This window comes from Lampetra fluviatilis, chromosome 44 (assembly GCF_964198595.1).
Source record: "Lampetra fluviatilis chromosome 44, kcLamFluv1.1, whole genome shotgun sequence".
NCBI classification, from domain to species: Eukaryota; Metazoa; Chordata; class Hyperoartia; order Petromyzontiformes; family Petromyzontidae; genus Lampetra; species Lampetra fluviatilis.
This window is the reverse complement of record NC_136318.1, coordinates 155,749-183,711: the sequence shown is the minus strand read 5'-3', so window position 1 is coordinate 183,711 and position 27,963 is coordinate 155,749. Positions and strand designations below refer to the sequence as shown.

The 27,963-nt window shown below is 56.6% G+C and overlaps 1 protein-coding gene across 6 annotated transcripts; it reads right to left on the bottom strand.

The window, feature by feature from the left end:
- Positions 1–77: 77 nt before the first annotated feature.
- On the bottom strand, positions 78–27,949 carry LOC144947209 (uncharacterized). Of its 6 annotated transcripts, none has more exons than XM_078876398.1 (6): positions 27,628–27,949; positions 17,772–18,066; positions 12,513–12,602; positions 12,018–12,158; positions 8,790–11,447; positions 78–7,532 (listed from the first exon to the last, which is right to left on the bottom strand). In XM_078876398.1, exons 2-6 carry the CDS (start codon positions 18,061–18,063, stop codon positions 7,327–7,329), a joined length of 3,387 nt encoding a protein of 1,128 aa, XP_078732524.1. In that variant the 5' UTR covers positions 18,064–18,066; positions 27,628–27,949; the 3' UTR covers positions 78–7,326. The 6 variants fall into 6 exon arrangements, with proteins under 6 accessions (XP_078732524.1, XP_078732523.1, XP_078732525.1 ...); XM_078876397.1 differs by having other exon boundaries at positions 27,682–27,949; XM_078876399.1 differs by lacking the exon at positions 27,628–27,949 and adding an exon at positions 25,883–25,975.
- Positions 27,950–27,963: the final 14 nt, after the last annotated feature.

The following is a 27,963-nucleotide window of genomic DNA, read 5'->3' as shown; positions in this document are numbered from 1 at the left end:
GTTCTCAAAGGTGACGTGGCATTCGTGAAGAAATGGTGTGGATGTAAACAAGGTACAATCTTGTTATAAAACCATCCCATGTCGATACTGTGTTGTCTTTATTGCACTTTTGTCATGTCTTAACCAATTGAATTATATTGGACATCTGTGGAAATACTGGACAACTAAAAATAGCCATATAGCTCATCGGATTCCTCCAGTATACATACATATTATGATTCATATTCTGATCAACATGATACTCTTAGAGGAAGAGATCTCCCCTGCGCCCCTGTTAAAGTCTGTGCCAACTCGGTGCATCTCATCCTGCCGGCGCGTCGCTCACCTGTCTGTCCCCCGCTGTTGGCAGGCGGCTGCCTCAAACTGCGTCCATCACGAGCCTCCATATAAAGCCGATTTTAGCACCGCTGGTACCAATGATTGTGTACTGGAGATACTTAATAACAGAGGGATATGTTTAGAGTGGATTTCCACGTAATTGGCATTCAACAAATGGTTGTTTTCCCCCCAAACTGCGTCATCCACCCTTCACTTCACACAGCCAATTAGTAAAGTCGTCACGTGACGAGCAAGCCTACCAATGTATTACTACAGCACCGCCGGCGTGTTGGAGACCAATGGGTACGACGCTTCACTCATAGTTACAACCAGCAGCAGCATCAGGTAGTAGCCAGAATTAATAAAATAAGGCCCAGTACTTGGAGGACATTTTTTGCACATTCTGCGCTGCGTGCGCCCTCTGGTGGTGACCGTGATGCTCTCGCGGTACAATTGGATGATGCATTTTATACAGCCGATTAATTTTAGTCCCGAGTACAGGAGTACTGTTAAGAAGCAAGGCGATTGTCGCTGTCGCCTTTTCCCCTTTGGAGACGAACGGCTTCTCTACCGGCCCGTGTCTCCTCTCGTATGGCCGGACGTGCTGGGTGAACGCCGAGTTTGTGTTACACCAGGAGCCCGCGGCACCAGGAGGAGCCCGCGGCACCAGGAGGAGCCCGCGGCACCAGGAGGAGCCCGCGGCACCAGGAGGAGCCCGCGGCACCAGGAGGAGCCCGCGGCACCAGGAGGAGCCCGCGGCACCAGGAGGAGCCCGCGGCACCAGGAGGAGCCCGCGGCACCAGGAGGAGCCCGCGGCACCAGGAGGAGCCCGCGGCACCAGGAGGAGCCCGCGGCACCAGGAGGAGCCCGCGGCACCAGGAGGAGCCCGCGGCACCAGGAGGAGCCCGCGGCACCAGGAGGAGCCCGCGGCACCAGGAGACAACACCAGGAGGAGACGCGGCGTGGACCGCAGCGGTGTCGCACGGGCGGCGCGTTCGTTGCTGTGGTCACTTGGATTTTGCTCCGGGTCCTTTTCCCCCCTCCACATCTAGAATCAACATTACGCGTTTGGAGTGTTTGGCTGCTTTACATTTCCGCATGATGAGCCACTTTGTTGAGCTATCGCTTGTGGCCAGGTCGCTTCTAAAGAAGCGCTACATAGCTCAGTGGGTCTCACCTGGTAAAGTAAAAAGTGTTTATCGTTTCACAGTGGTCGTGGGAGCCCGGTACTCCCACAGTAACATCCTCTGTTGGGGTTTATTGTTTACCACGTCCATAGATGCCCACAATCTCGTCCCGTGAGTGCCAATCAATGCCTTTAGTTTCGGCTGCGAGCTCAAGAGGCGCGCGTCCAGAAAGGTTTCCTGGATTCTACCCAGTGGCGTGATTCTTGTCGGTGTTCATAATACAAGTGTTTGGGTTTAATCCCGTAAATGTGTCGTTACTCCAACCACCACCCGACAGCCAATTAGTAAGGTTTGCGTCGGGTGGTGGTGGGTTAACGACACATTGACCGTGATTTAGGCGATCTACCCCCACCACCTTTATAGTGAATATACTACTGGTCGCGCAAGCCCGCGTGTTCACTTGTAGGTGTTGTTGGAGCGGCAGAGCGTTGTTGTCCATCACCTTGTGGTGCTGCCTGGCCGTCGCAGCGTCACGTCACATGTTGGCTGGGGCGATGTTCGCTGGCACGGGAAAATAGCTCAAACTCGTTCTTCATAAATAAGTCGACCCCTGTGTAAGCGATCTCGATAACAGCTACACGCAGACACACATGGCAGTGTGAAGGTTGCATCGTGTAGGTCATCAGCCGGAGGCAGCGAGGGTTGACCACACGAAGGTTGCAGAACGCCCTTCCCATGGGCATTGAGGAGCCATGAACCCGACCTCGCCAGGCGAAGGCAGCAGCAGTAGCAGCAGCAGGGAAGTGAGTACTCACACATCGGCTCTGTCCCTTCTGTATGCTGCTCTCTCGCACACGTTGCACTTCTCTGGGCACTTTTTCTCCCGCGTAAGAACTCATGAATTAGCCGATAACACCTTCATATATATAGGACCGCAGACCTCGGGCAATTGTTGGGACCGGCTCACCACGTGACTGTCTCCCCTGCTCGTCTGTAGTTCCTGGGGCCGCTGGAGATGTCCTCTCTATTCGAGAGCAAGCGAATACTTACGTTACAAGTTGACATTAGTATCGAGGGTATTTGTTCTACTACGCCCAATTGACGAGGCGTGTTGGCAGAGATGAGCCTTCCCACACTTTGGCCCACCACGCGCAACCTGCCGATCGACGAACCGTGCTGGTGAACCTATTTGCACTGCTGCCGGGTGGACACAGGCCCGCTTCGCTTCAACTGCGGTGCTGCGAGATGGACGCGAGCCGGCGACCTCTCTGTTACAAGTCCAGCACGCTGCTCAGCATGACACCACTGGCAGCTCCATTCGTCTCCCAATTAAAAAGTTAACTTGCAAACGGTTATGCCTCAACGTGCTACTGGTTTGGCATGCGGTTACCGGTTACACAATAACAAACGCTTCATAAACTTTCCTACAAACAAGCAGCCTTGTGTTCCTGTCCTAATTAAACTGGCGTGGCAGGCAAAACGAAACATCACATCACCAATGCAAATACCACCGATATAGGGACTCAACTTTACTAGTTTTAAACTCGCGGTGTCCACAAACTCCACCGGGAGCAGAACCTCGTGCAACCTCGCATCAAACACGCGTGCTTACTTGGCCATGCGGAAAAATAAACTTACAAGCATTTAAATGTATTAGTGCACATTAACTCTAAACATGAGATGTCGTAGCACGGACAAGCGTCGCGGTTCGTTGCATCGTAAATATCTAACGCCGACCGCGCTAACCGAGTTCCAGTGCTGAACAACGCCGCTCGACTCTAACACCGGCCACTTTTGGCCCTGCACCTCGAATAAATGGAAATGACAAACTCGCGACTACTGCGCCTATCAAGATAACGACCATTCAGCAAGGCGGCTCGCCGTCTTCTTACGCACAATCACAAACTCGAATGCCTCTTTCTTTTTTCCACAGAACAACCGAGCGGCGCCGGGCCGTTGCCGAGTCAACCCGGCGCGGCTCAGGAGAGGCAGGGTTACTTTTCCACTGCAGATACCGAGCCGTGCCGTCGACGTCGCACGTAACGAACGAGCCGAGATGCGTGGAAATGAAGCGGTGACTCCGTGTCCTCACAGTGTAGCGACTCTTGGGATGAGTTTATCACTATTTACAGAGGGGTACACTTGAGTTATCGTTGTCTTTCGGCAGTGCCAATGGGCCCCCCGAAGAGTAAAGGTTACATATTCTTGGGTCTGTCGGTAAAGTCACGTAGATAGGAAATCATATTCTTGGGTCGCATAGATAGTTTCTATCTACGTGACCCAAGAATATGAATTACTGCAGCACAAAAGCTTTGAGTAAAGAGAAAAGGTGACAGCTCTCTCCATATGTGGGATCCCCCAGAGCAGCAGTGACAATGGATGCCTGTCGGGTATTGATGAGTCCAAATGAAAACGAACCCCGTATGCTGTTGTCTCCTTATCCACTGCCACCTGTTGGGATGGCCACATTTTCATATATTTTTTAGTTGGTCGCTTAAACATGAAGTGTCACGGGTTCGGCACTTTTGAGGTGTGAAATTTGAGCGTGAAATGTGTTGGTCACGTGACAAGCATGCCAGGCAATGTGGGGGGAGCCCTCCTGCTGTGTGTCGTCACTATCTTAAAACAAGTCTAAGCGTGGCCCCTTACTCCGGAGCCAATTACGTAAATTCCACATTCCCATGGCAAGGAACGCTGTCTCCATAGGACAACTCCTGTTGACTATTACACAAAGTGGTACTTTGTGTTATTAACTGTGGAGGGATGGTGGAAAAAGTTGAGCCCCGACCAAGATTATAAACCCGCGACTTACCTCCCCAATCACGAGTAAAGCGCCCCAACACCAGCGCTGCCCGCTTGTACAAGGGGCGTCGATTTTGAGCGCGCCAGGCGCCGTGCGGCATGAAAACACGATACCGACAACCACCGCAAACACAAACATAAGTTACGGCTACCAACGATCAGTGTGCCATGCTTCGTCGGAATAGTGCTCACTGTGGCTCCGTGCGAAGACAAACTCGATGTGAATGAGAGAGGAGGGGTCGACGTGGATGAGCCGTGAGCCTGAACTAAACACAGTCCAGGCCCCTTCCAAGCTCAGTCCGATCGCTCGCTACCCCAAGCTCTCACCCTCGCTCAAGAAACACCGCAACTCTTTCCCATTACAACTTTGACGACAGTTCCATGTGTTTGTTGCTGCCTACGTTGTGGGCCTGTGCTCAGGAAATATTAAATCCCTCGCTCTGCCGGCACATGCTGCCTCAGCCCCACGCGAATTCTGTAAATTTGACAAAACGAAGTAACATGACCAAATGAGCGCTCGCAGAGAGCCGTGCCTTCTTGATTGGCCCTCGATCGATTCTCGAGCGCATATTCCGCGTCGTCTGTGCCGTCCGCGTCACATTGGACATCAAAGATCCTTTGACGCCACTTGCAAGAGCAGGCCGTGGTGTGCCGGCGTCACGGTCCAGTTTTGCCAAATTCGAAAAATGACACCGCAGACTAAAGCACACTTTCAGGCCAGGTTCTAAGTCATCTTGTGCCACACAGGGACAGCTGGCACTGGGGGTGTCCTTCGAAGGCATTGAGATGAGATATGAGATGAGATGTGAGATGTAAGGCTGCTCTGGGTTTGCCGAGCCTTAGAAAAGGGAAATATGGGGAAACGTTTGGTAACTGTTCACGGCAAGGTCCAAAAGTTTTGCAGGGTCGGTACTCGGGGATTCATGACGGCGCCCAGCAGACAGGGAGGAGGTGCCCGGCCCCCCCCCCCCTCCCGGTTTGCGTGGACGAGCACGTCGACGCGGGACGGCAGCGAGTCCGAGCTCCCGGCGTGGGGTTTGGAAACATCCGAGAACGGCGCCTACGCTCCGCACATGCGGTGGGAGAGGTCACGCACGGCTCCCGGATTGGGAGGTCGCAAGGTCATGGAATCGCGAGGCCTGCCACCGTCCCGTGGGCGGACGCGCCAGAGAATCCTCGCGGTGGCGGATGGCGTGGGGAGTCTGGGGACCGTGGGCAACTCGGCACGCTCCGAGCGCTACTCGACGGAGAGCCGACATGGGGAGACGTCGTCTCCGCTCGATAGTAAAAGACAAAGGGGCAAGCCCTGCAACTGCTCACTCCCGTCCTCTGCTGGCGGGTCTCCACCAGAGGAAGCTCGATAGAGCCCTTGCCTATGGGGTATTTGGCTCAATCTCCCACGCTTACCACACGAGTTGGAAGAGGTGAGAGTAACCGCGTCTTTTTCTCATCCATCGTCATTTCACCCCAAGTTTATCTGATTGCACTGCTGTTGGCATCACACGGTCAGGAGACGAAGAACCCATTCGGAAAACTTGCAAACGAATGTGACCCCCTGCCCGCAGCGGTAGAGAAGGGCTGAATCTTGGGGGCCGCTCTCGAACGCGGAGTTGGGATGTGAGACGTGAGGGAGCGGCTTTTTATTTACAGTGTGAGCATCTGTGTGAGGGAGAGAGGCTTGTGGGGGGAGCCTCGTGAAGGATGCTACTCGGCAGTGCCAGGCTAGGTGCACTGTAACGCTACTGGGCAGTTGGAGGCAGTCACCCTCCGACAACAGCGGACAGTGGAGGAACCACGCTAACAACAGTGGGGAGCATAGGTGGTGCAATCTGCCAGTTATCTCACAAAGTCAATCCACTGCCCTTGGGTCTTTCCCGTGACCTCCTGGCAGCAGCGAGGCTTTCCAAACTTCACGTCTCCTCAAGGTGCACCTAGCCTGGCACAAGTGGCGGTGTTGTAGTGACGTTAGGGTGACAGTGGGTGTTGTTAAGGATGAGACTGAGTGAGTACGATGTGAAGCACTTGTGGCGTTGTTGTTGCGAGGAATCCGGTGCTCCAGTCCCAGCTCCCACGGCCACGTGGCTGTGTGTGCCTCCAGTACAGTGGCTTCACAGTAAGGATCTGGTTCCTAAACGTACAGAATATAACTTTTTAAATGTCATTTTATGACCAAACAAATAAAAAAACTCACAAGGACTGATGCTAGAATTGTTAAAATATAAGTGGGCCTTTTTGTGAATATATTAATACAAAAATGAATTGCTAAGTCCAGATTCAAAGTCCTAATTCCAAATTCTAATGATCACTGTGACAAGTGAAATCAAGTTGAAGAGAGCACTGGGCCTAAGTACTCGCACGAACCTCAACACGAGAACCACCCACAGTAAAAACCGGCGTGCGTAACAACATCAAATCGACGCGAGCTACTACCTCGCCTCGACCGTGTTTTATGATGAACGCAACGTGCACACTTTGTTCACAGAGCAGCTAAGCCGGAACTCCACGCGTGCCGTACACAGAGCACCGATGTGTGACACACACGTGGATTCTAGGCTCAGCCTCTGCGCATTGAGAAATCTCTCAAGGACAGTGCCGATTCCACTCCCGGAAGACACCGTGGGAGTTTGTGGTGACGGCCAGAGAAACATAAGTGCCCATCCACAGCCTGACCCGGAAAACCCGACCCAGATTCCGAGCGATACAGTTGTAATAAAAAATAAACTGCTAAATTAAAGTTTGAGGTTCAGCGTGTAATCCAGTTTCAATTAACTCCTAGCAGGTCCACATAGTTAGGGACGAAATCTCTTTGAATACTGACACCCAAAAGTTTACAGGGTAAGTGGGGACGCATCATAAATAACGACGAAAGCAGAGACGGTGGCCGCTACGCGCGGTTGGATGTTTGCTGTTGTCTCCAAAAAGTTAATTTGAGCCAAAACGAGCATTGAGGCTTTGGTGGCTCATCTCCCGTTTACAGCCCTGCGGAGCCAGTGGTGGAAATTCCACATTCCTTTGGTGGGGATGATTCTATCCATAGGACAACCACTGTTGATTTCCCCATGCAAAAGTGGTGTTTAATTTATTGACGCTGGAGGGAGGGATGATGGTGGTTTGAGTAAACCCCACCAACCAGGATGTGACCTCGCAACCAGAATGTGACCTCGCAACCTCCCGATTGCGAGCCGCTTGCTCTGCCACCGAGAGAATTTGGTTTACGGAGGTGGTGGTGGTTTCTGCCGCGTTGGGTGAAGAGGACTTCTCCAGAACTTCTCGTGGCCGTCTCATCTTGAGTGACCTGGGCAAGGCACATTGTGACCCACGCACGCACACACACGCACGCACACGCACGCACATGCACGCACACGCATGCGCACGCACGCGCACGCACACACACGCACGTCCGTTATAAGGAGGCAGCAGCACGAGCATGAGGAGAGTCTGATACGGGGTCTTGCTCCCCGAATGAGCAACGGGATATCGATCCCGAGGGTTCGTGGCCGTAATGTTAACAACACAAATACCGATCCGTTTCTGTAAAGGCCACCACGACGGCCGGCTGTGACTTCGAGTCTTCTCTCTCTCGACGCAGGGTTCATGAGACGGCACGAGGTGTCTCCTGGCTATCGCCGTGGATCCCGCTCCACACCTGCATGCTACTCGGAACCCGAAGCACCGTCCAACCGGGTGCCCGGTGCCTTGAATATTCCAATACTCGTCCTCTCCACATCCACCCGCTCACCCGGAGACATCGAATCTCCCGCACTGCTCGCGCTCCCTCTCACCTCCTTCACCCTGTCACTTCCTCCCTCGCACTCCCCCCATGCCCTGACACTCCCTCCCTCGCTCTCACCTCCTTCACCCTGACACTCCCTCCCTCGCTCCCCCCCCATGCCCTGACACTCCCTCCCTCGCTCCCCCCCCCATGCCCTGGCACTCCCTCTCTCGCCGTCACAGCAGCCAAAACGCGACTTCACACCACTCCACTAGAACCTCCCTCCCCCTTAGGTCACCGGGACCCACTCCCCGATGGTCTCACCTGTTATCCCCCCCACCCCATCGTATCTTGATGCCTATTGGCCTTTCGGGACGCAGACCCCCGTTGCCATGCCTACTCCGGCCAGGTCTCCCCTGGCCCGCCTTCTCTGCCCTCCCCCACACCCCCTGCTGTCCTCGACTGCCCCTGCTGCCCTTGGCTGGCTCTACCCCCCCCCCGCCCTCCTTCACGCCACCACGGCGCGTCGACTCGGAGCGATTCACACGCCGATGAGCGACTTGCATGGCGGCTCCAGCAGTGGATTGATCACGGCCAATGAGGACGATGACAAATGTGTTTGCTTGCTATTATTCACATGTGAACACAAGAAGAAGGCGATGAAATGCTTTGATAAATACAAAGATCCCCCCCTATAGCCTGAACAGACCGTTGGGGGCAAGTGGGTGGGTAGCGTCATTGTCGGCCACCTTCGTATCCCCGTTGCGGATGTTTGCACAGCACAGCAGGTAATCATGTGAGGCCGAGTAGACCGACACGCACGCACGCACCTGGCTGCAAGGCCTTGGAGCGCGTGTGTCGGACCAGAGACTTGGTCGCGGCTTTCTCCTCCTCCGCCGCCGCCACCCTTTGAGCCGCGAGCCCGGCGCCGACGGCTCTGGCGGCGTGCCGGTGGGCCCGGCGGTGCAGGGCGAGGCACGTCTTCTTGGCGAACGCCTTGCGGCACACGGGGCACTCGTACCGCGCCGGCGCCGACCTCGCCGCAGAGGCCGCGTCGGCCGCCTCCGCCCTCCCGTTCGCCATCGTCGGAGACTTGGCCCGGCACGGCGGCAACTTTGCGGGCGCCGGTGCCGGCGGCGGTGACGACGGTGCCCCGATCGCGGCGGCGCCGGCGGGGTCGGCCGCCGGGTCGCCCGCCCGCTCGTCCGGACCCTTGGCTCGGCCGCGGCTCAAGAACGCGTCTATCGGCTTCTTGACGGCGCGGCTCTCGAGGCCGCCCACGATCTTGGCGAGGTCGCGCGAGCGCTTCTTGTGCACCATGGTGATGTGGCGCACCACGTCGCGCTTGCGTCGCGTCTCGTAGGGGCACAGCGGGCAGCGGTAGAACTTGACGTAGATGCCGCCGCCCTCGTCGCGGTCCGAGTGCAGCTCGATGTGGCGCAGCATGTTGGCGCGGTTGGTGAAGCAGCGCTTGCACAGCTTGCAATACAGCCGCTTCATGTCGAAGCCCAGCGACAGCCGGAGCCGCCGACCCTGCGCGGCGCGCGCCGTCCTCGCCGCCAGCGCCAGCAGCTGCTGGCTGCGGCCCAGCCCGTCGTCGTGACGCCCGTGAGCGCTGCACGCGTGCCGCTTGAGCCCGGCCTTGGTGGCGAACTTCTGAGCACACGCGTCGCACCGCTCGCCGCCGCCGCCGCCGTCGGAATCGTCGGCGGATGACGCGGAGGAGGACGAGGCGGGGCCAGCGACGCGCGGGGCTCCCGCTGGTGCCGACTCCTTCTCTGCTTCGACGTGGGTGCGGTGCGGCGCCCGCTGCCGACTCCTGCGCGTGCGGTCTCTCCGCCGGCGGCATCGCCGCCGCTGCCGGCGCCGGCTGCCGGCACCGTCGCCGCCGGACGACGAGTCGCTGTCGCCCTCCACGCGGCCGATGTCACGCCGGTGGATGAGCAGCATGTGGCGCTTGAGCGTCTGGGCCGTCGTGTACTGCCGGTGGCAGCGCAGGCACATCTTGGTCTCCATGTCCCAGTCGGCAGCCGGGCCCGAGCGCCCGACGCCGTCGTAGCCGTAGCCGTAGCCGTCGGCGCCGACCGAGCGACGCTTGGCACGCGTCTCCACCGTGGACGTGCGGAATGGCGGCCGCTGCCGCCGCTCCTCTTCCGCGCCACCGCGCACGACCTCCCCGGGCTCGCGGAGCGACGGGTCGGCCGGGTCGCAGGAGGACGCGGGGCTACGCGGCGCCATCTGCAGCAGCGTCAGCAGTTCCATGGCGCTGCGGCTCATGGGCGTGCTAGACTTGCGCCGGGAGACCCGCTTGACGCTCGGCTCGGGCTGCGGCGTTTCTGCCGCCGCGACGTCGCACGCCGCTTCGGGGAACCCGACGGTGCCGGCGCCGTCGGCCGGCGGCGGAGGCGGGAGGTCCCGGTCCGGCCCAGCGTCGTCCGCGGACTCCCTCGCTCGCTTGGCCGAGCACGGGCGCCGGGAGGAGACGACGCAGGATAGGTTGACGACGGGCTCCAGAGAGCCGACCGTCGCGTCCGACACGCCCAGCGCCGGCGCCACGCCCGACCGCTCGGCGGCCGCTCTCGCGCAGGTCGTGCCCCGGCCCGGCCCAGCGTCCGCGGTGGCGCCCGGGCGGTCGCCCCACCCCGCGGGGAACGCCGGCGGCCTGGCATCGCCAGAGGCCTCTGGCTCGCCGGATCGGCATCCGGAGAGAGAGAGGTCGACGTCGCTGCCGTCGGAGTCGGAGTCGTCGTCGTCCTCCTCCTCCGCGGAGCCAAGCGCCGACACGGAGCCCGGGACGGCGGAGGCCGTGGCGGCGATGGCGCCGGGGTCACGGCGCACGCCCAGGTGGACCTCGTCAAAGTGGCGGCGCGCGTTGGCCTTGGTGGCGAACGATTTGCAGCACAGGGGGCACGACTTCCCCGCGAAGGCCGGGGGCCCCGGCGCCTCCGAGGCCGGGGGCGAAGGCGAGGCCGGCGCCGGCGCCGGCGAAGCCGGCGACTCCGCCACCACACCGGCCTCGCCTCCCCCGCCCCCCGCCGTGCGCCGCGCGCCGCCGATGAACCCGCCGACCTCTTCGGGCGACTTGCGGTGGATGACCTTGATGTGGCGGCGCGTGCTCTTGCGCGACGCGAACACCTTCCCGCAGATGCGGCACGTGCGGTTGACGGACGACGCGACGTCCGGGGGGGGCGGCGGAGGTGGCCGCGGCGGGCCGCCCGACGCCGCGTCGGTCTCCGGCGACGAGGGCCCGGCGTCGCCGGCATCGCCGTCGGCCGGCGGCGCCGCCTCGCCAAACTCCGGCTCCCGGGCGGCGGGGCCCGGCGGCGCCTCGCCGAGCGGCAGCGCGCTCTGGAAGACCGCGTTGGAGTTGGAGGAGATGGGCTCCAGCTCGATGACGTACTCCTGCCGGTCGGCACGTGGGTAGATGGCCTCCAGGAGCTCCTTGACGGCCTGGCTCTGCCGGTCCGCCTTACCGGAGGTCGACGGCTCTGCGAGGTCAAGCGCGAGGGTCAAGAGATCGCCGCGGCAGTCGGGCAATCGGTGCCGGTCGGCGAGCGGCCCTTTTACCGTCAGGCGGATACGATGTCTCGCTGTGCCGACTCTCCACATAGCGACGCGCGGAGTGAACCAAGTCGCCCGCGGTCCCTGGGTCCCCACGCCATCCGCTTCCGCGAGGGTTCTGGGCGCATCTGCCCACGGGATGCCGGCCGACCTCGCGACCCCACGACCTCGTGACCCCATGACCTCCGCAATCCGGGCGCCATACGGGATCTCGCTGGCCGTGTAGGCGCCGTTCTCGGACGTTTCCGAACCCCGCGCCGGGCAATGACGTTACCCTCATCCGCGGTGTTGATCCCGGTTTGTGCGTAACGCTAACGTCGCGCCCCCAACCCCCCCTTCCACCCTGGCCACGGATCCCGCCCACACCAACGTGATACACCACCATAGGGATGGAGGGTGGGTCCAAGGATTTGCAGCCTGCTAGCGTGTCTATTTATTACTAATGATAATAATGATGATGATGGTAATAAACAGGCCACCAATGAGGTGAGACCAACCGGGCAGGCGCTCCCAGCTGCAGCAGTAGGCCTCCTTGTGCAGGACGAGGTTTGGGAGGCCGCGGAAGAGGCTGCGGCAGGCGCGGCACTCAAAGATGGTGTCCACCTCCCTTAGCAACAGGTGCTTCAGCTGCGTCGTGCCTGCAGTGCCGGCGGCAGTGGGAACAGCGGCAGAAGCGGTAAAAGCGGTAGCGTTACATTTCTGACTTATTCGAAAAAGAGAGGCCGTGTGGAGCCGCCACATCTTCCACCGGAGACCCAACCTGGACAACTTTTTCCGTGAGCCTCGGCCTATCTAAAAGATTGAGCGTGTGGGTGAGTGAGTGGATAGGTGAGTGAGTGCGTGGGTGAGTGAGTGCGTGGGTGGGTGAGTGCATGGGTGGGTGATTGAGCATGTGGCTGAGTGGGTGTATTGGTGAGTGAGTGGGGTGAGGTTCTCATGGTGGGTGGTACCCCCGCTGTATCTCGTGGCACCACTACCCCCCCCCACCACACCTGTGCGGAAGCACTCGATGATTTGCTGGATGCCAGACTTGGCTGTGTTCTGCTGCGGCTGCAGCAGCGCGGGGTCCGGGGCCTCCACGGCTGTGGAAACACGCACGTACACACGCACGTACACACGCACGTACACACGCACGTACACACGCACGTACACACGCACTCACACGCACCCACACGCACCCACACGCACCCACACGCACCCACACACGTACACAACGACAACCGGCAATCACCACTAAGTGGCGGTGACATCACCACGACGCTTGTGCCAGGTTATGTGCACTTTAAGGTCACGTGAAGTGTTGAACACTCGCTGCCAGGTCACGGGACAGACCCAGGTGCCATGGGTTGACTGACTGAGATGCCCGAGAGATTTACCAGCTTTTCCTCCTACTGGGCCAACTTGCTGCGTATTAGCCGCCCGGTTCGTTGTTTTGAGCGTCGCTCCTCTGCCCTCCGTTGTTGTTGGAGGGCAACTGCCTCCAACTGACCAGTAGCGTCCTTCACGAGCCTCCTCCATAGAGGCCGATCTTGACACCACTGGTACAATCTAGATCAAATCTAGACTTGACGTTTTCGTACTGCAGGGATCCATACTCTTTGGTTCTTTCGGTAAAGTCTCGTAGGTAGACAATATTTTATGCCTACGTGACTTTACCGAAAGAACCAAAGAGTATGGACCACTGGTACAGTCTTCGGCAAATACATCCTCCTGTACTGCATCAGTCCATCTCTTCATCTCTTCTTCAACGTATCATGACCATTTAGCCCAATTTATCCTTTCAAACAGAAGCTGCTTGGGCATCCGGTGGCTGGGCATGCGGTGGCCGAGGATGTGGGCTACATGACGGACGATGCGATCACGTGGCTCCTCGGCAATGAGCGCGGCTCGTTAACATTGCTGCAGCGTCTCACCCCGCACCTGCGCTCCCACTGACCAGGGCTCCCGGTGGTGGTAATTGGGGCGGCATCACGACGACGCAGTAGGCACGCGCGCGGAGGGGACCGGCTCTCCAAAGACGCGTGCGACCGCCCATGCGGGGATTTTTTAATAAGCTGCCTCGAGGCGCGAAGAGGCCCGGTGGACTTTGTGGAATCGGAATCGTCGCCAAATCCCAGCGACGCCGCTCATGGAATCGCCGGGGCGCCGTCCCCGCGTTCGCGCCCCGGCGCCCCGGGGACGCCGCCGCGGTTCGCACCGACGACGCGGCAGCAGGGCCGCGGATTTGCGGCGTGCGCCCGCTCGAGATCGCATTCCTGGCATTCCGAGCATTCCCGCGCCGCACGGCCAACCTTTGGTTCCACCGGCGGTGCGCGGCTCGCCGTGGCGTCCGTGTGCACTCGGCAGGCGGGCGTGTGAAGGAGCCCGGTTGTTCCTTGCGGACGGCGTCAGAGCGATGAATGCATCTGGCCAGCAGGGCAGGTGGCTCAGGAGGTCAGAGCGCTGAAATCCTGGGATCGAATGCAGATTTCAGCCACGCCCCCTGGTACCACCTTTGTGTCCCCAGTGATCGTGTTTGCATCTCGCACCAGGAACTCCGGCGGGACACAGTACCAGGTTTAGATACCACTCCTAGCCACTGATGCTAGCCGTTAACCACAACCGTGAATCAAACTCGGGTCACCGTATTTGTAGTGCGCCACCACTCCTCACACACAGTGACGTGGCCGGGAATGATGTTGGCCTTCATATGTGCTCGCTAACAGCACTTGCCCTAACAGTCTGTTAAAGGCTATATGTGGAATCATTATCTTTGTCACTGAGGCCGAGGGATGGCTCCCTATTGGTCAGCTATGATATGGAAATGTCTGCTCACTGAGGAGTTGGGGTTTCTACTGCTGAACTTGGAGCGTGCCACAAAGAGGTGGGGCCATACCATCATCCCCACCAAAACTAAGCACCTGGCTGGGTATTTTATGTCATCAAACACTCCATCCCCTCAATTCCCGATGAGTAATGGACCAGTTGTGGAGAGAGTGGAGAAGTTTCTGTACATATGTAGTGTGCTTATGACCAGCACCGGTTTGCCAGCAGAGGTCTAACTTAGAATCAGTCATCACCTGTTTAACACTGTGTGGAAGCAATCTGGTCTGTTACTCCACACAAAGCTTAGGGTCTTCTCAGCCACAATTATGCCCTCCCTTCTCTATGCTTGCAAAACGTGGACCCCTCTCATGGAACATTTGTGCCAGTTAAACACATTCAGGCTGGCCTGGCTATGATCCATCCAGGGTTTAACCAGGCTGGATTGTGTGAGGAGCTCACAGATCCTTCAAAGATCTGGACATATTCCCATCAGTGAGCTCCTCCAAGTTCCATCAGTGATTAGGTGAGACTGAGTCATGTAGCCCACATTCTCAGCCACGGCAAGCCCAAGCAACTTCTGTCTGGCTGGTTAGAGGGGTCTAAACGGGTGCAGCATGGGCTCGAGAAGAGATGGAGAGAATGCGGTTCAGGAGAATGTGAAGCTGGTGCAATTTCCGATGACCGGTACCAGCGGTGTCAAGATCAGCCTCTATGGATGAGGCTCATGAAGGACGCTACTGGGCAGTTGAAGGCAGTCGCCCTCCAGCAACAATGGAGGGCAGGAAAATGAGAGGAGCGCAAGACAGCTAAGAGGCAACAATGTGGCCCAGTGGGGAGCCCAGGTGGTACATCTGCCAGTTATCTCAAACAACCCACCGCAACCGGGTCTGTCTCGTGACTTCCTGCTGGCAAGCCTTTGAAACCTTACGTGGCCTCAACGTGCACCTAGGCTGGCACAGGTGAGGTGGTGACATCATCCATTTCATAGTGAATGGCGGTTCTTGTTCTGTCCATGTGTGTGTCACTGTGCAACTAGGGGAGTGGTAGTGTAGTGGTTAGTGATAGTGGTAGTGTAGTGGTTAGTGAAAGTGTAGTGTAGTGGTAGTGTAGTGGTTAGTGATAAGAGTGGTAGTGTAGTGGTTAGTGATAGTGTAGCGTAGTGGTTAGTGATAGTGGTAGTGTAGTGGTTAGTGATAGTGTAGTGTAGTGGTTAGTAATAGTGGTAGTGTAGTATTCTTAGGTTTTTTCGGTAAAGTCACGTAGGTAAAACATTTTAATTAATAAAAGTAAAACAAAAATAAAATAAAAATCACGGCGTTTCGGAGGCAACACAAGCTTCCGTCTTCAGGTGGAACCATCACAGCACGATTGCTGTATCAAGTAAGAGAAATTCCAAGAAAACAGTCCTTGTATATATACTGGTTGAGGGTGGGAGGAGCCAAGGCAGGCCCCTGGATATTATTATTGTGAGGTTCGGTGCAGCTGAAGCACGCTGCTAGGAATGCGCCTTTGTTGTGTAGACTGGTTGAACTGGGAGGTTCTAAGAGTTGTTAAGGTGCGGCTGCTGTGAATGGGACTGAGCCTTTGTTATGTAGATGAAACAGCACTTTGCTACGTTGCTGCTGTGGTGATTGCTACATTGTAGAAACGAAACGTCATATCTCTGATCGTGTCCGCGAGCACAAGTCAGATCTGAAACACGGCAAAACTGATTCTTCCGCCGTTGCCGATCATTGCCACAATGCTATGGGCTCTCATGAAATTGTCTTTTCTGAGACCAAGGTGCTCTGCAAACCTCCTGGCTACCATCAAAGGTTTGCACACAAAGCCATCCAAATATACAAACACAGATATAATTTCAACCGTGATGATGGGTACAAACTTAGTAATCATTGGAAAGATGTTATTAACCATGCAAAAAATATTTAACTACACATATTTGGACCATCTTATTTGACAGGCACTATTCTTCAGTTACAGTATAGTTTCTTCTTTTTTCACACACTGGTTTTCCTGCTTTAAGTTTTACCACACATATTTGGCAAATCTAGAATTAATCCCAGCAACGTAGCAAAGTGCTGTTTCATCTACATAACAAAGGCTCAGTCCCATTCACAGCAGCCGCACCGTTACATCAGCCGCACCTTAACAACTCTTGGAACCTCCCAGTTCAACGAGTCTACACAACAAAGGCTCATTCCTAACAGCGTGCTTCAGCCGCACCGAACCTGACAATAATAATATCCAGGCGCCTGCCTTGGCTCCTCCCACCCTCAACCAGTATATATACAAGGACTGTTTTCTTGGAATTTCTCTTACTTGATACAGCAATCGCGCTGTGACGGTTCCACCTGAAGACGGAAGCTTGTGTTGCCTCCGAAATGTCGTGATTTTTATTTTATTTTAATTTTACTTTTATTAATTTTAATTTTTTACCTACGTGACTTTACCGAAAAAACCTAAGAATATAAATCCTTGCAGTCACGAAAGCTTCAAATCTAGAATTGGTAGTGTAGTGGTTAGTGATAGTGGTAGTGTTGTGCTTAGTGCACTTTGGTATGAAGCTAGAGACCCGAGTCCAATTCCCACTCGCGGTCAACATCGTTGATAAATCTGAACCAATTCTGGGTCTCTCCTAGGTCGACTCAACCTTGAATAAGTACCTGTTGTGGTGTGTAAACACCACACCAGGTACACCACACCAGCACTGGGGAGACAAAGAGGCCGGGTGTGGTGCTGACCCCACCACCCCCTCACATGCTGGTGCGGCCTTCATAGGTGCTCGTGCAGAGCACTTCTCCACCAAGCTGTTGAATGCTGACAGAAGATCTTTGTTGAGTCACAAAGACAAAAGCAGCGTCACACAGTGATGCATACACAGTGACACACAATACATACACACAGTGACACACAAGGACAAAGACCTCCCGTGTAGCCTTAACAGACTGTTGGGGCAAGTGCTGTTAGCGAGCACCTATGAAGGCTGCCACGGCACACAAAGGGGTGGGTGGTCAGCAACATGCTCGGCCGCCTTTGTCTCCCCAGCGGCGATGTTGACACACTGCACCAGGCACTCATTTGAGGTTAAGTCAACCTAGGGAAGGCCCAGGACCAGTTAAGACAATTGTCACTGGAGTTGGTCATGAGCGGGAATGGAATCCAGGTCGCCCGACTCACCGCTACACTACCGCCCCCCGCATACAGCGACACACAGTGACACACACACAGTGACACACAGTGACACACACAGTGACACACAGTGACACACAGCGACACACAGTAACACACACAGCGACACAGTGACACACAGTGACACACAGTGACACAGCGACACACAGTGACACACAGTGACACACAGTGACACAGCGACACAGAGTGACACAAAGACAGTGACACACACACAGTGACACACAGCGGCACCCAGTCACGCATGATACTCTGCACACCTGCACCGCAGCAGTGCCGCTGCCGCCCATCCGTCTGGATGCCCTTGTCCACCGTGGCCTTCCGCTTGGCTGCAGCCTCCCTCGTCCCCTCCGTCCGCGTCCGCGCCTCGAGGTGACCAGGGCTCTTCGCGCTTGCCTCCGGCGCCTCGGTTGCGGTGGCTTCGCGCTCCTCTCCCCGGGAGCTTTCCTCGGTTTTGTCAGCCGGTCCGTCGCCGGCCGTCGCTTGCCACCGGCCCGCGTCTCCGCCCGGCCGCGTGGCTTCCGCGGCGCCCTCCCCGTCGTCCGCTTCCATCGCCTGCGTCACGGGAAACCGTCGCCCCGAGCGCGGTGAGTCTCTGGGTGGCATCGGGATCATCAACTCCCACTGGGCCGCGCGGCTGACGGGATGTGCGAAGGATGGCCGTGCCGTTTACGTGAAGGGGCAGGCGTGGGAGGGGAGAAGGCTTCGTGGCTGCAGGTCAATTGCCCAGCCCCAACATCTCCACCTCTTCTTGCCCCCGGGTGCCCCCTCTCACATGTGAAAACCTCTAGCCCCCCCCCCCCAACTCACAAACCCTTCTCTACCCGTATGCCCCCTCTCCTCTCTCCTGTGCTCTGGGTGGGTGGGTAGTTGGGTGGGTGGGTAGTTAAGTAGGTGGGTGGGTAAGTTGGTAGTTGGGTGGGTGGGTAAGTTGGTAGTTGGGTGGGTGGGTAAGTGGGTTGGTTGAAAGGAGGCAACAGCAGCCAGGAGGTGAGGAACCGGAGCAAACAATTGTTCAAGTTCTGCAGTCCTTTATATATTGAGGTGTTTTGGCCAATTAATGAGTGTTTACATGTGGGACAAAATTTAATCCCCTAGAAAAAAACCCACACATGTGAGGGGGAAACACTCTATCCCATAGAGACAGAACACATGGAGCCCAAATCTCTGCTTTACCACCTTCTCCTGGCAGAGCCAGGGAGTTTCCCAACGTTTGTACCATCCACCAACCATCACTGCTGCCTCCACAGCACCAGATCACAGCCAGCCGCGTGCAGCAGTGTAGCCGCCGCCACCACCACCGCGCAGCTGACAGAGCTGTCTTTACATCATCGCCACTACTTGGCTTAATGTGTTTTTTGTATTTAACGTTGCTTGTTAAGCGCTTTAGGATGTTTCACATGAAAAGCACGGGATAAATCAAGCTTGTTATCATCATCATCGTTGTTCTTATTGAATGCTGCTCGCAACTATGGGTCAAGTCACTGTGCCCTTGCTCTCTGCCCGCAGCGAATGCCTTCTAAGTCCCTCGGCTACGTCACAGATGAGCGAGTCGCTGGACAAATGCATGCGTCGCGTCGGGGCACGTCAGCAGGGCCAGTCTCGCTCCCAAAAATGGGTTCCATTAAAATTAAATTCTGCACCAGTTTCAACATTCAGCATCTCATCAGCAGAGGTTAGGCTTGCTTGAACCATTGGTTCAATTTAAGCAAATTCAATTTAAGCAAGAGTTCAGGCTTGCTTGAACCACTGGTTTAACATAAGCAAATTTTGGAGTGGTTTCAACATTCGGTGCCTAATCAGCAGAGTTCAGGCTTGCTTTAACCATTGGTTCAAGTAGGTTAACTTCCATCTGTACGGGGTTTTAGTGTCACCCCCTCGTGGCGCGTGGGTTTTCTCCAGCCACTCTGGTGTCCTCTCACGTGCACAACCAACTCAATAATGGAGTTGGCCAAACAGCCTCATATAGGAACGCAGAGCTTGGGCGATTAGTGGCACCGGTTCTGGCTGCCTTCCCACTTGTCTGCGGTTTCCCACGCCTCTGAATCATTCTCTTTGTCTTCGTCTCTCTTACTCTCTTTCTGAGACTGAACGAAATCTGCGTGCATTACAAACTTCTTTAGTATTTAAGTTATTTGAGAATAATAAATCCTCTCCTAGATGGCTCTCCATGCCATCCCGGTCACGGACGGCTGTTTGACCAAACTTCACCACGTTGGTGATATCGCTCACAACTGGGAATAGAAATTTGGTCACCAGGTTCGTATCGCTGTGCGCTAACCGCTGCGCCACCACTCCACGCCACACCGCTCTGTTCCTTTGCATTCGTGAGGCTACAAAACGTCTACTTTTCATAGATGTCCAGTCGGTGCAGGTCTGCGAGTTACAACAACAAACAAAATGAAAACACGACAGGAGCGCAATTTAGAGAAAAGGTAAACTCGTCAAGTAATAAATAAAAATAACGTATACAAGTACAAACTGTATAAGTATATATACATCCCTGCCCATTTTTCAACATTAAATGCAAACTTGGGCAAGGACGTGGTTCAATACCCCACGAGGCAGGGACTGCTCCATCCCCCGGCTATGGAGCGATTGCGCTCGGCATGAATTGGGGGACAGAAAGCACGACAAATGGCCACCTGCCCCTGCAACTCTGCACCTGGGTGGTGGGGCCACGGTTAGAGGGAGACGCTTGCCCAATGTTCGGATGTGAATTCAAATCCCAGCCTGCCGGGGGTCAACTAGGCCCCAATCGTCAGCTCTTTGGGGACAATAAAATGAGTAGCACTCTGCGAGAAGCAGTCATCAAATGGATAGACTTGCCACTGCCATAGCAATGTGAAGTTCCCAACGATGGCACAAGGCTGTTAATGGAATTGGATACCTTCTGATGTTAATTTCAGTAGAATATTTTAATAAAATGTCCACTAAGGCTTCGTGTTTGGGAATAACCAGACACTCATGTGCACCATTGTGGCGTGTGATGGGTCAGCAGCTGGGCTCGTTGTGAGAATCCCTGAGTAGATTCTTTTTGAGCAGCAACACGGCCCATCTGTAGCAAATTCGCCGCATGAGAGGCTCACTGTACTAATCCGGCAGGCCGCCCTGGTTACTACTGGCGAGTGTATCAACCCTAAAATACGACGCGCTGTCCGCTCACAGCTGAAGTTAAAGATCCCGTGACGTCATTCGAAGTCAGGAGGCCATTGTGTGCCAGCATCGGGGTTCCAATTTGCCAAATGATAAAAATGACACTGCAGAATCACCCAATTGGAATCAAACACACACAGCAACATGGCCCCGGACTCTGAAACGACTGCAGACTGTGAAACACAGCAGCACCTTCACGATGACAGCCTCTCACGATGAAAAACGGCACGAATACCAAACGTGCTCCCGCCACGTGCAAACCCGGCGTGCGTGTGTGCGTGCGTACGCACACACGCACGCATACCCGGCGTGCGTGTGTGCGCGCGCACGCTCAACGTTGACTACCTCGTTCGATCCGTTTGTGATTGAGCCTCCAGTGATTTTACATCTGCTCTCCTCAAAGTGACAGCCTGTTGGTGTTCACCTCCCATTTGCAGCCCGCAGCCAATGGTGGAAACTCTGCATTGCTATGGCGGGAGGACGGTCTATCCATAGTACAACCACTGTTGATCTTCCCCATAAAGTAGTATATATTTTATCGACCCTGGTAGGAGGATGATGATGGGATGAGTCAACTCCCAACAGGCAACAAAACATCAACAGGGATTTGAACTCGCGACCTCCTATCTCAAGGCAGCTGGTTCGTAAGTGTAAATGTTCGTAAGTTGGGCGTTCATAAGTTGCGGACTTGTTATGATTCTTAAGTGTGTAATTCAGGGAATGTATTGCAGGTTGCATAACGCGATACTCACCGATGGATCAATGCATCCCCAACATGCATAGGAATGGAACGTTATCAACTCCCCGTTTTGTGAACGGCAGCCACCCCTACGCAAGACGGCGAGTGTCACCACCTCATGTGCCAAGTTCCTCCCACAAGAAGCCAAACAGTCATCATCGGGAGTGGCCAAACACCCCAATGCATGATACTCCTGGAAAATGGTCCTGAGACTCGGCAAAGTCCTTCTGGTTATATAACTGGCATTGATAATTCCTATTATTAAATAACGGGAGAAACGTTCCTCATGTAATGTCTTGCATTCCACAAGTCAATGGAGTTTTGTGTTGATGTACACCTTTGGGTTGCCTTCTCCACAGTGTCGACCCAACCCGGGCACGTTTCTCAGTCTGCCGAGACCAGAGGTCGGCAACCTGAGCTCTTCAATGACTGCTTCGTGACGTTATTTATTGAGGGCCGTCTCGTATTCACATTGCATTGCAGCTCTTGAAAATTGAGGTTTTTTTACCGAAATCTATAAAAATGGCTCTTCTTGTTATATTTTGGTTGCCGACCCCTGACCTCGACCTATCAACGCTGTGCAGTAAACTCAACACTGCTGATGAGTCCCAGCAGCACGTGCCGCTGATGGGATGTGTAAAAAAATACTTTAGTTATTTTTCTGTGAAGAGACAAATCGTGGAAGAAGGCGTTATTTATTTTGATCATCATAATAATCCATTAAAGTGTCATACTTTATCCAGGAAAGTCTCTCTGGATCCTCAAGACTCTGCCTTGGGATGGTTTTTCACTCTGATGTTTGGCCAAATACGTTTTAATGAGCGCTTCATTGAAGGGGATTAGAGATGCCTCCTGTTCTTAGAGTTCTGTAGTAATGCCCTAGGGTCGTAGAGCCAGACTAAGGCACTGTGAGGAGATTTAGAGTTGAGAGTCAACGACCGAGGCCAAGATGACGGGATGAGGGAATTCTAAAGTGGGGCAGTGTGCGGATAGAGGCGGAAAGAGAAGTGAGGTGCAGTGTGGTGTGTGGGTGAGAGGGTGAGTGGGTCAGTGAGTGGGTTAGTGAGTGGATAAGTGGATGCTTGTGTAAGTAGTTTAGTGAGTGAGTGAATGTGTGAGTGGATGACTGAGTGAGTTACTTCGTGAGTGAATGAGTGTCTGGGTGGGTGAGTGTTTGACTGAGTGGGTGAGTCTATTGTTGTAGGAAGCGGTGGCAGTGGTTAGCGTGCTACACTATGAACCCGGCCACTCGAGTTCAATTCCCCGTCCATGGACAACACCTGTGACGATTATCTGAGCTAGTCCTGGGTCTCCCCTAGGTCGACTCAGCCTCAAATGAGTACCTTGTGCCATGCGTAAACATTGCCACTTGGGGAGACAAAGGCAGCCGGGTTTGGTGCTGACCACCCACCCCCTCGTGTGCCGTGCCAGCCTTCATAGGTGCTCCCTAACAGCACTTGCCCCAATAGTCTGTGTAGGCTATTCAGGGGATCTTTGTCTTTGTGTGTTGTTGTGACCTGCAGTGTGGTGGTTGAACAGCGTGGATAAGACACGAAAGAGTCACGTCTGGTACAGAGTCCTCAACATAGGTGGAGCAGGAATCAATGAGTGGAGTTCACAGGAATGGTAACCATGGCAGTAGCGATAGATGAGTGATTAGGAGGTGACTGGCCGCTGGTGAGCGAGCGAACTGGAGAGAATCAACGAACGCTCGATCATTGATCCACCCCGACTGCCACTCCACTGTGACTTCTATCGGGTGCAGCAGCAAGGTAGGAACTAGGTGCTCACCCCCGATGTGGACAGCAGCAGCAGCAGCAGGATTCCAACTTGGGCTAAACTGACGCCTTGTAAATTAGCCAGTAGTGATGATCGTTCTGAGTTAATAAAGTCATTGGCACGGAAAAGAAAACTAGCTTTCTCCGATGCCTCCTTAGCCAGCCGTTATTCGTGGTTTCACTACGGATAGGAAGATCGGCGTTCAATATGATGGGAGAAGCTGTCGCATTGCCACTCCAACGTTACCGTTACCACTGACCGGCCAACAAATTGACTCGTCAAACATTTTAACGCAGGGCCCTCGTGAAATGAGTCACGAGACACTTTGTGCCATTCCTGGGTAAAGGCACCAGTATCGGCTGCAGCTCTATGCGGCTCATCATCCCTCAAGGGTTGATACATGCATGCCAATATTTAGCCAATTCGGTAGTGGCTATGCACGTGGCCTATTATCCAGCGCTGTTGAGACAGCAAGAGTTGGTGGATCACCGCACTGCAGGAGGTGCCATATCCTGACTTGCCAGGAGAATGCAGCACAGCAAGTGGACTGCCATCTGTCTCGATCGATACGGAGACAGATTGTTGTGTGGGTTTTATCCGGGTGATCCTGTTTCCTCCAACTTGCATAATAAACACCGTCATCTTTAATTGGCTCAAAACATACTAAAATAAAAAGCCAACGCAGGCACCTCTGAACACGAGTGGCTCTCCTGTATAAAGTAAATTACTACACCAAGCGGTTGTCCTCTGAAAAAAACTGAACCCTTCATTGGAATGTGTAATTTCCACCACTGCCTTTGGTCCAATATAATGACAGCAACAAATTATAGCATTGTATTATCTGTGTTGGCAGCCCCGAGTGGTGAAACTGGCACACTTCCGTGGCAGGAGCCAGGCAATCCATAGGGGAACCTCGGCCTGCAGTATAATTCCACGCAGAAGCGGATTCCAGCAGAACCAGCCCAGGTCCAAATCTCCCTTCTGGGTTAAAACTCAATTAACCGGGTTCCAGAGTCAGCTAAACGATTCCAGTGGAGATTTAGTGACGAAAGCACCGATTGGCATGCGCCGATGTACAAACCGAACGGCAGCCTAAGTGGCAGCGCGGTACGTTTGCCCTCGTTTCTCAGTTAAGATGTAGAGGCGCAGCCCTGCAATGTCTCGTTTACGCCGCTGCTGACGGAAGGGGCCTCCGCGAGAGGACGCCCTGGAGTAGTGTTTGGCCAACTCTTCCACGCGGTCCCCGGTATCTTGGAAACGGTGGGAGCATCCTCACCCTATACTCCGCCACACACGGACTGCCAGTCATCGACATGTCAGATAACAAGGTAAAGTGTTTGTTACTCTAGACGTGTCTATGCTTGTGGTGAACCGATTTTAAAGTATATTCATGCGGTTACCGGTTACGCAAAACGACCGCGTCTCATCACCATAACAAAGGCACCCCCCCCCCCTACGGATACGGGGATCCGGGCCAGGGTCAAGGGCCGTGCCACAGTGCTGGGTGCTGAGACCGCAGAATAGGAATGCCCCTCCAGCTCTCTCCAGCTCTCTAATCACAGCATCCCCCACCACACGTGCCGCCCTCAATCATGGCCACGTGTGGCACAGGAGGATGGCAGATTAATGTAGGTGGAGGAGGATTGGGGGGTGGTGCAAGAGGTGGCTGATGGAAGGATGGCGGAAGAGAATGGGGGAGGGTGTAAGAGGCTCAAGACTGATGGAAGAGGAAGAGAGTTGAGAACAGAGGATGAAGGCGGATGGAGGACAGTGGAGTGGGAGGGTGTACGGTGAGGAAGGGAAGAGAAGGCAGAGGAGGTGGATGATCAAAGATAGCGGATGAGCGATGCGAGAAAATAGGCGGGTGGAGGAAGAGGAACATTGATGGGGGCAGACGAAGTGGATGGTGAATGAGGAAGGAAGAAGAGAGGGTGGACAAGGCGAGTTGTTAACGGACGACGCGGGATGTGGAGGAGAGGGATGACGATGATGGAGGAGGAGAGGGATGGATGATGACGATGATGGAGTAGGAGCAGGAGAGGGATGACGATGGAGGAGGAGAGGGAGCGCACCGAGGCGCTGCGCGCACGCGGAGCGCGCCGTTCCATAGGGAGCGGCGCGCGTCGCCTGCCGCCGCCGCCTCCTCCTCCCCTGAAGGCGACTCGCCAAGACACAAAGGAGTACGAGGGGCAGGAGATGGCGACGATGCTGATGGTTGTAACGACGATTAATGTGATGGCGGCTGCGGGGTCCGACCTGCCGGGGACGTCATCCCCGCGGGGGCTGCCCCCCACGGGGGGCAGCCCCCGCGGGAGACGCCTCCCGCCCGCTGCGACAGCCCCGGCCATTTGCCTACGACAGACCGCGGCAGTCGTCGCCGGCGCTATGGAGGCCTCCTCCTCCTGCTCGCTTCCTCCCCCTCCTCTCCCCCGCGCTGCTGCGAGGGACTGGCGCGGCGCAGGGCCCGGCCGCCTCCTCCGGGGGCCGCGCCCAGCAGCGCCGACGGGACCCCCCCACCCCACTCCGTCTCTCGCTCCCCGTCTCTCTCCCCCCGTCTCTTCCGGACTCAAAATCCTCCTCCTCTCTCCACTCCGCGGCCGGGCCCGGCTCAAGCTCATCCATTCCTGCCTCCATCTCCCTCCTCGCCCGGCCGCTCAGCCCCCTGCTCCCCCCCCCCCCCGACTCGGTCCCTCTCACCTCCTCTCCCCCCCGCCGCCCGAGTTCGTCTCCGCTGTGGATGCTCCCGGACGCCGCCGCCGCCTGGCACCGGGGAGCAGCTGGGGGCGCCCACTCGGGGTCCCTGGGTCCCAGGACCCCCCCCCACCCGGTCCCGGGCGCCGAGACCCCGGCCCGGGGGTTGCCACCTGTCCGGGTCTGACTCGGGACGGTCCGGGGGGTCGCGCCGAGCCTCTCTGCAGGAGGGGGCCGCGCGGTGTCGGCGGCTGCCGAGCGGAGCGGCTGAGATGCCCGTCCCGCGTTGGTTTACAGTGGGGGGAGAGGCGGCGACCAGACAGCCCCATTCTTACCCGATCCCAAGTTCCCTGGGTCCGCAACCCAAATCCTATAGGCCCAAAAGTCCCCGACCCCTCGAGGTGGCCGGGTCCAACTCTCCCGAGGCACACAACCCCAGTTCACCCACCGCACGCCGTGTAACAGGAGAGGCGGCATCACCGGCATGGCGCAGGGAGATGGTGGCTACTGCGAGCAGCGGCAGGAGGCGGGGGGGTCGAGTACTGCGTGGAGGTGGATGCAGCATTCCCGTGACCAAGTGCGGAACAACTGGGCTCGCTACCTTTCTTCTGCACCAGCACTGGGGTCACCACCCCGGGCAGGTGGCACAAGCCCCGCGTGGAATGATGGCGCAGTGGGCACTGCACGGGGCTCGCTCGGGTTGCCACCTGTCCGGTTTTGACCAGGAGAGTTTTGGGATTTGGGTGGCAGCTGATTTATACGGAGATGCGGTACCGGGCTTGCTCTGTTGAGCTTTCTTGCAGGAAAAGGTGGCAACCCCCACTTGTGGAGCCAGAGTTTACTCAGGGGTCCAGTGCCCCGAGGGAAAGGCGGGTGGGGGGGGGCACTGAAGTGCGAAGGGGATTAAAGGGTCTGGGACCGTCCATTCATGGGGGTGCGCGCGCCCGTGATGGGGCCAGCGAGACCGCAAGCTCCTTCCTCCCCGTCCGCCTGTACCCAACAACACCACCAACACCACCACCAACAACACCAACACCACCACACGGACACTCAAACCCCCACGCCGCGCGCCATTGACTCGCGGGCGAAGCCGGCGCGAGCCGCGCCGCGTCCACCACCGCATCATGGCCCCGATAGCTTCTACCCCGTGCGCCCACGGAACTCATCCACCCACAGGGGAGCCCCTTTAGACTCCCCTCCGCGTGGCGTGGCAGCAGGCGGCGGCGTGTCCTCGCTCAGCGATGGCGCACAGGCCATGAGCGAGGCACACGCGTGTACACGCACAAGACACGCACAGGACACAGCCATGCCCTCCTCGCACGCCGCGTATCCCCCTCCCACCATGGCTGGTGCGTTCCCCGGGCGCCCCATCATCATCATCGCCGCCGCCGCCCCCCGTCCTCCTCCCCCCCAACCATCGCGGTGAAACACGGCGCTCTCCTCCTGCTGCTGCTGCTCTCTCCACTACGCGCGGTGCCCGTGGAGCGCGCTGAGACGGCCAGAGGCCCCGGGGGCGCGCACCGCGGCCCAGTGGCCGCGGACGGGACCCGCTCTCACCTGCGCCGCGCGTCCCTCAGCTCTCGACTGCCGCGCCGGGAAATCGACCCGAGACTGGCGACCGAACTCAGGATTTGCGAGTGCGGCGTCGCCGACCATCACGCCGCGTGGTGGTGCCCGTGGCGGTGCCCGTGGTGGTGCGTGGGAGCCCGGGGCGAGCGGCTCGCACCCGCCACGGCCACCCGCGCGCTCACCGGGCGGGTGGCCGGTCGAGCGCCGCCGTCCTCGCCGCTCGCCGCTCCGCGTACCTCGCGTTGCGCCTCCGCCCGCGATGCGCTTGAAGGGCCCCGGCAGCCGCAGCGGCAGCAGCAGCAGCTACTGTATCCCCCACACCCGCCAGAGCCCAGGGCCAGCCAACGACCGACAGTCTCCCCCACGAACTCTCCACTCCTCCTCCTCCTCCCTCCTCTCCTCCTCCACACACGCACCTCGCACACGGGACAGCCTCGCCCCGCACACGCACCACGCCAGAATGAACGCGCTCTGTGGCTATCCGACAGAGCGCCACTTTGGCGAGACACGGGAGGGCC

What these genes read in the sequence shown, in the direction of transcription:
- LOC144947209 (XM_078876396.1), bottom strand. Translation starts at nt 25,533, where the DNA reads ATGGCCGGGGCTGTCGCAGCGGGCGGGAGGCGTCTCCCGCGGGGGCTG. An exon ending in CAGCTGGGAGCGCCTGCCCG is followed by an intron (nt 11,448 to 12,017) that starts GTTGGTCTCACC and finishes TTGACCTCGCAG; the next exon opens with AGCCGTCGACCTCCGGTAAG. An exon ending in CTCCAAGGCCTTGCAGCCAG is followed by an intron (nt 7,533 to 8,789) that starts GTGCGTGCGTGC and finishes AGGTCACTCAAG; the next exon opens with ATGAGACGGCCACGAGAAGT.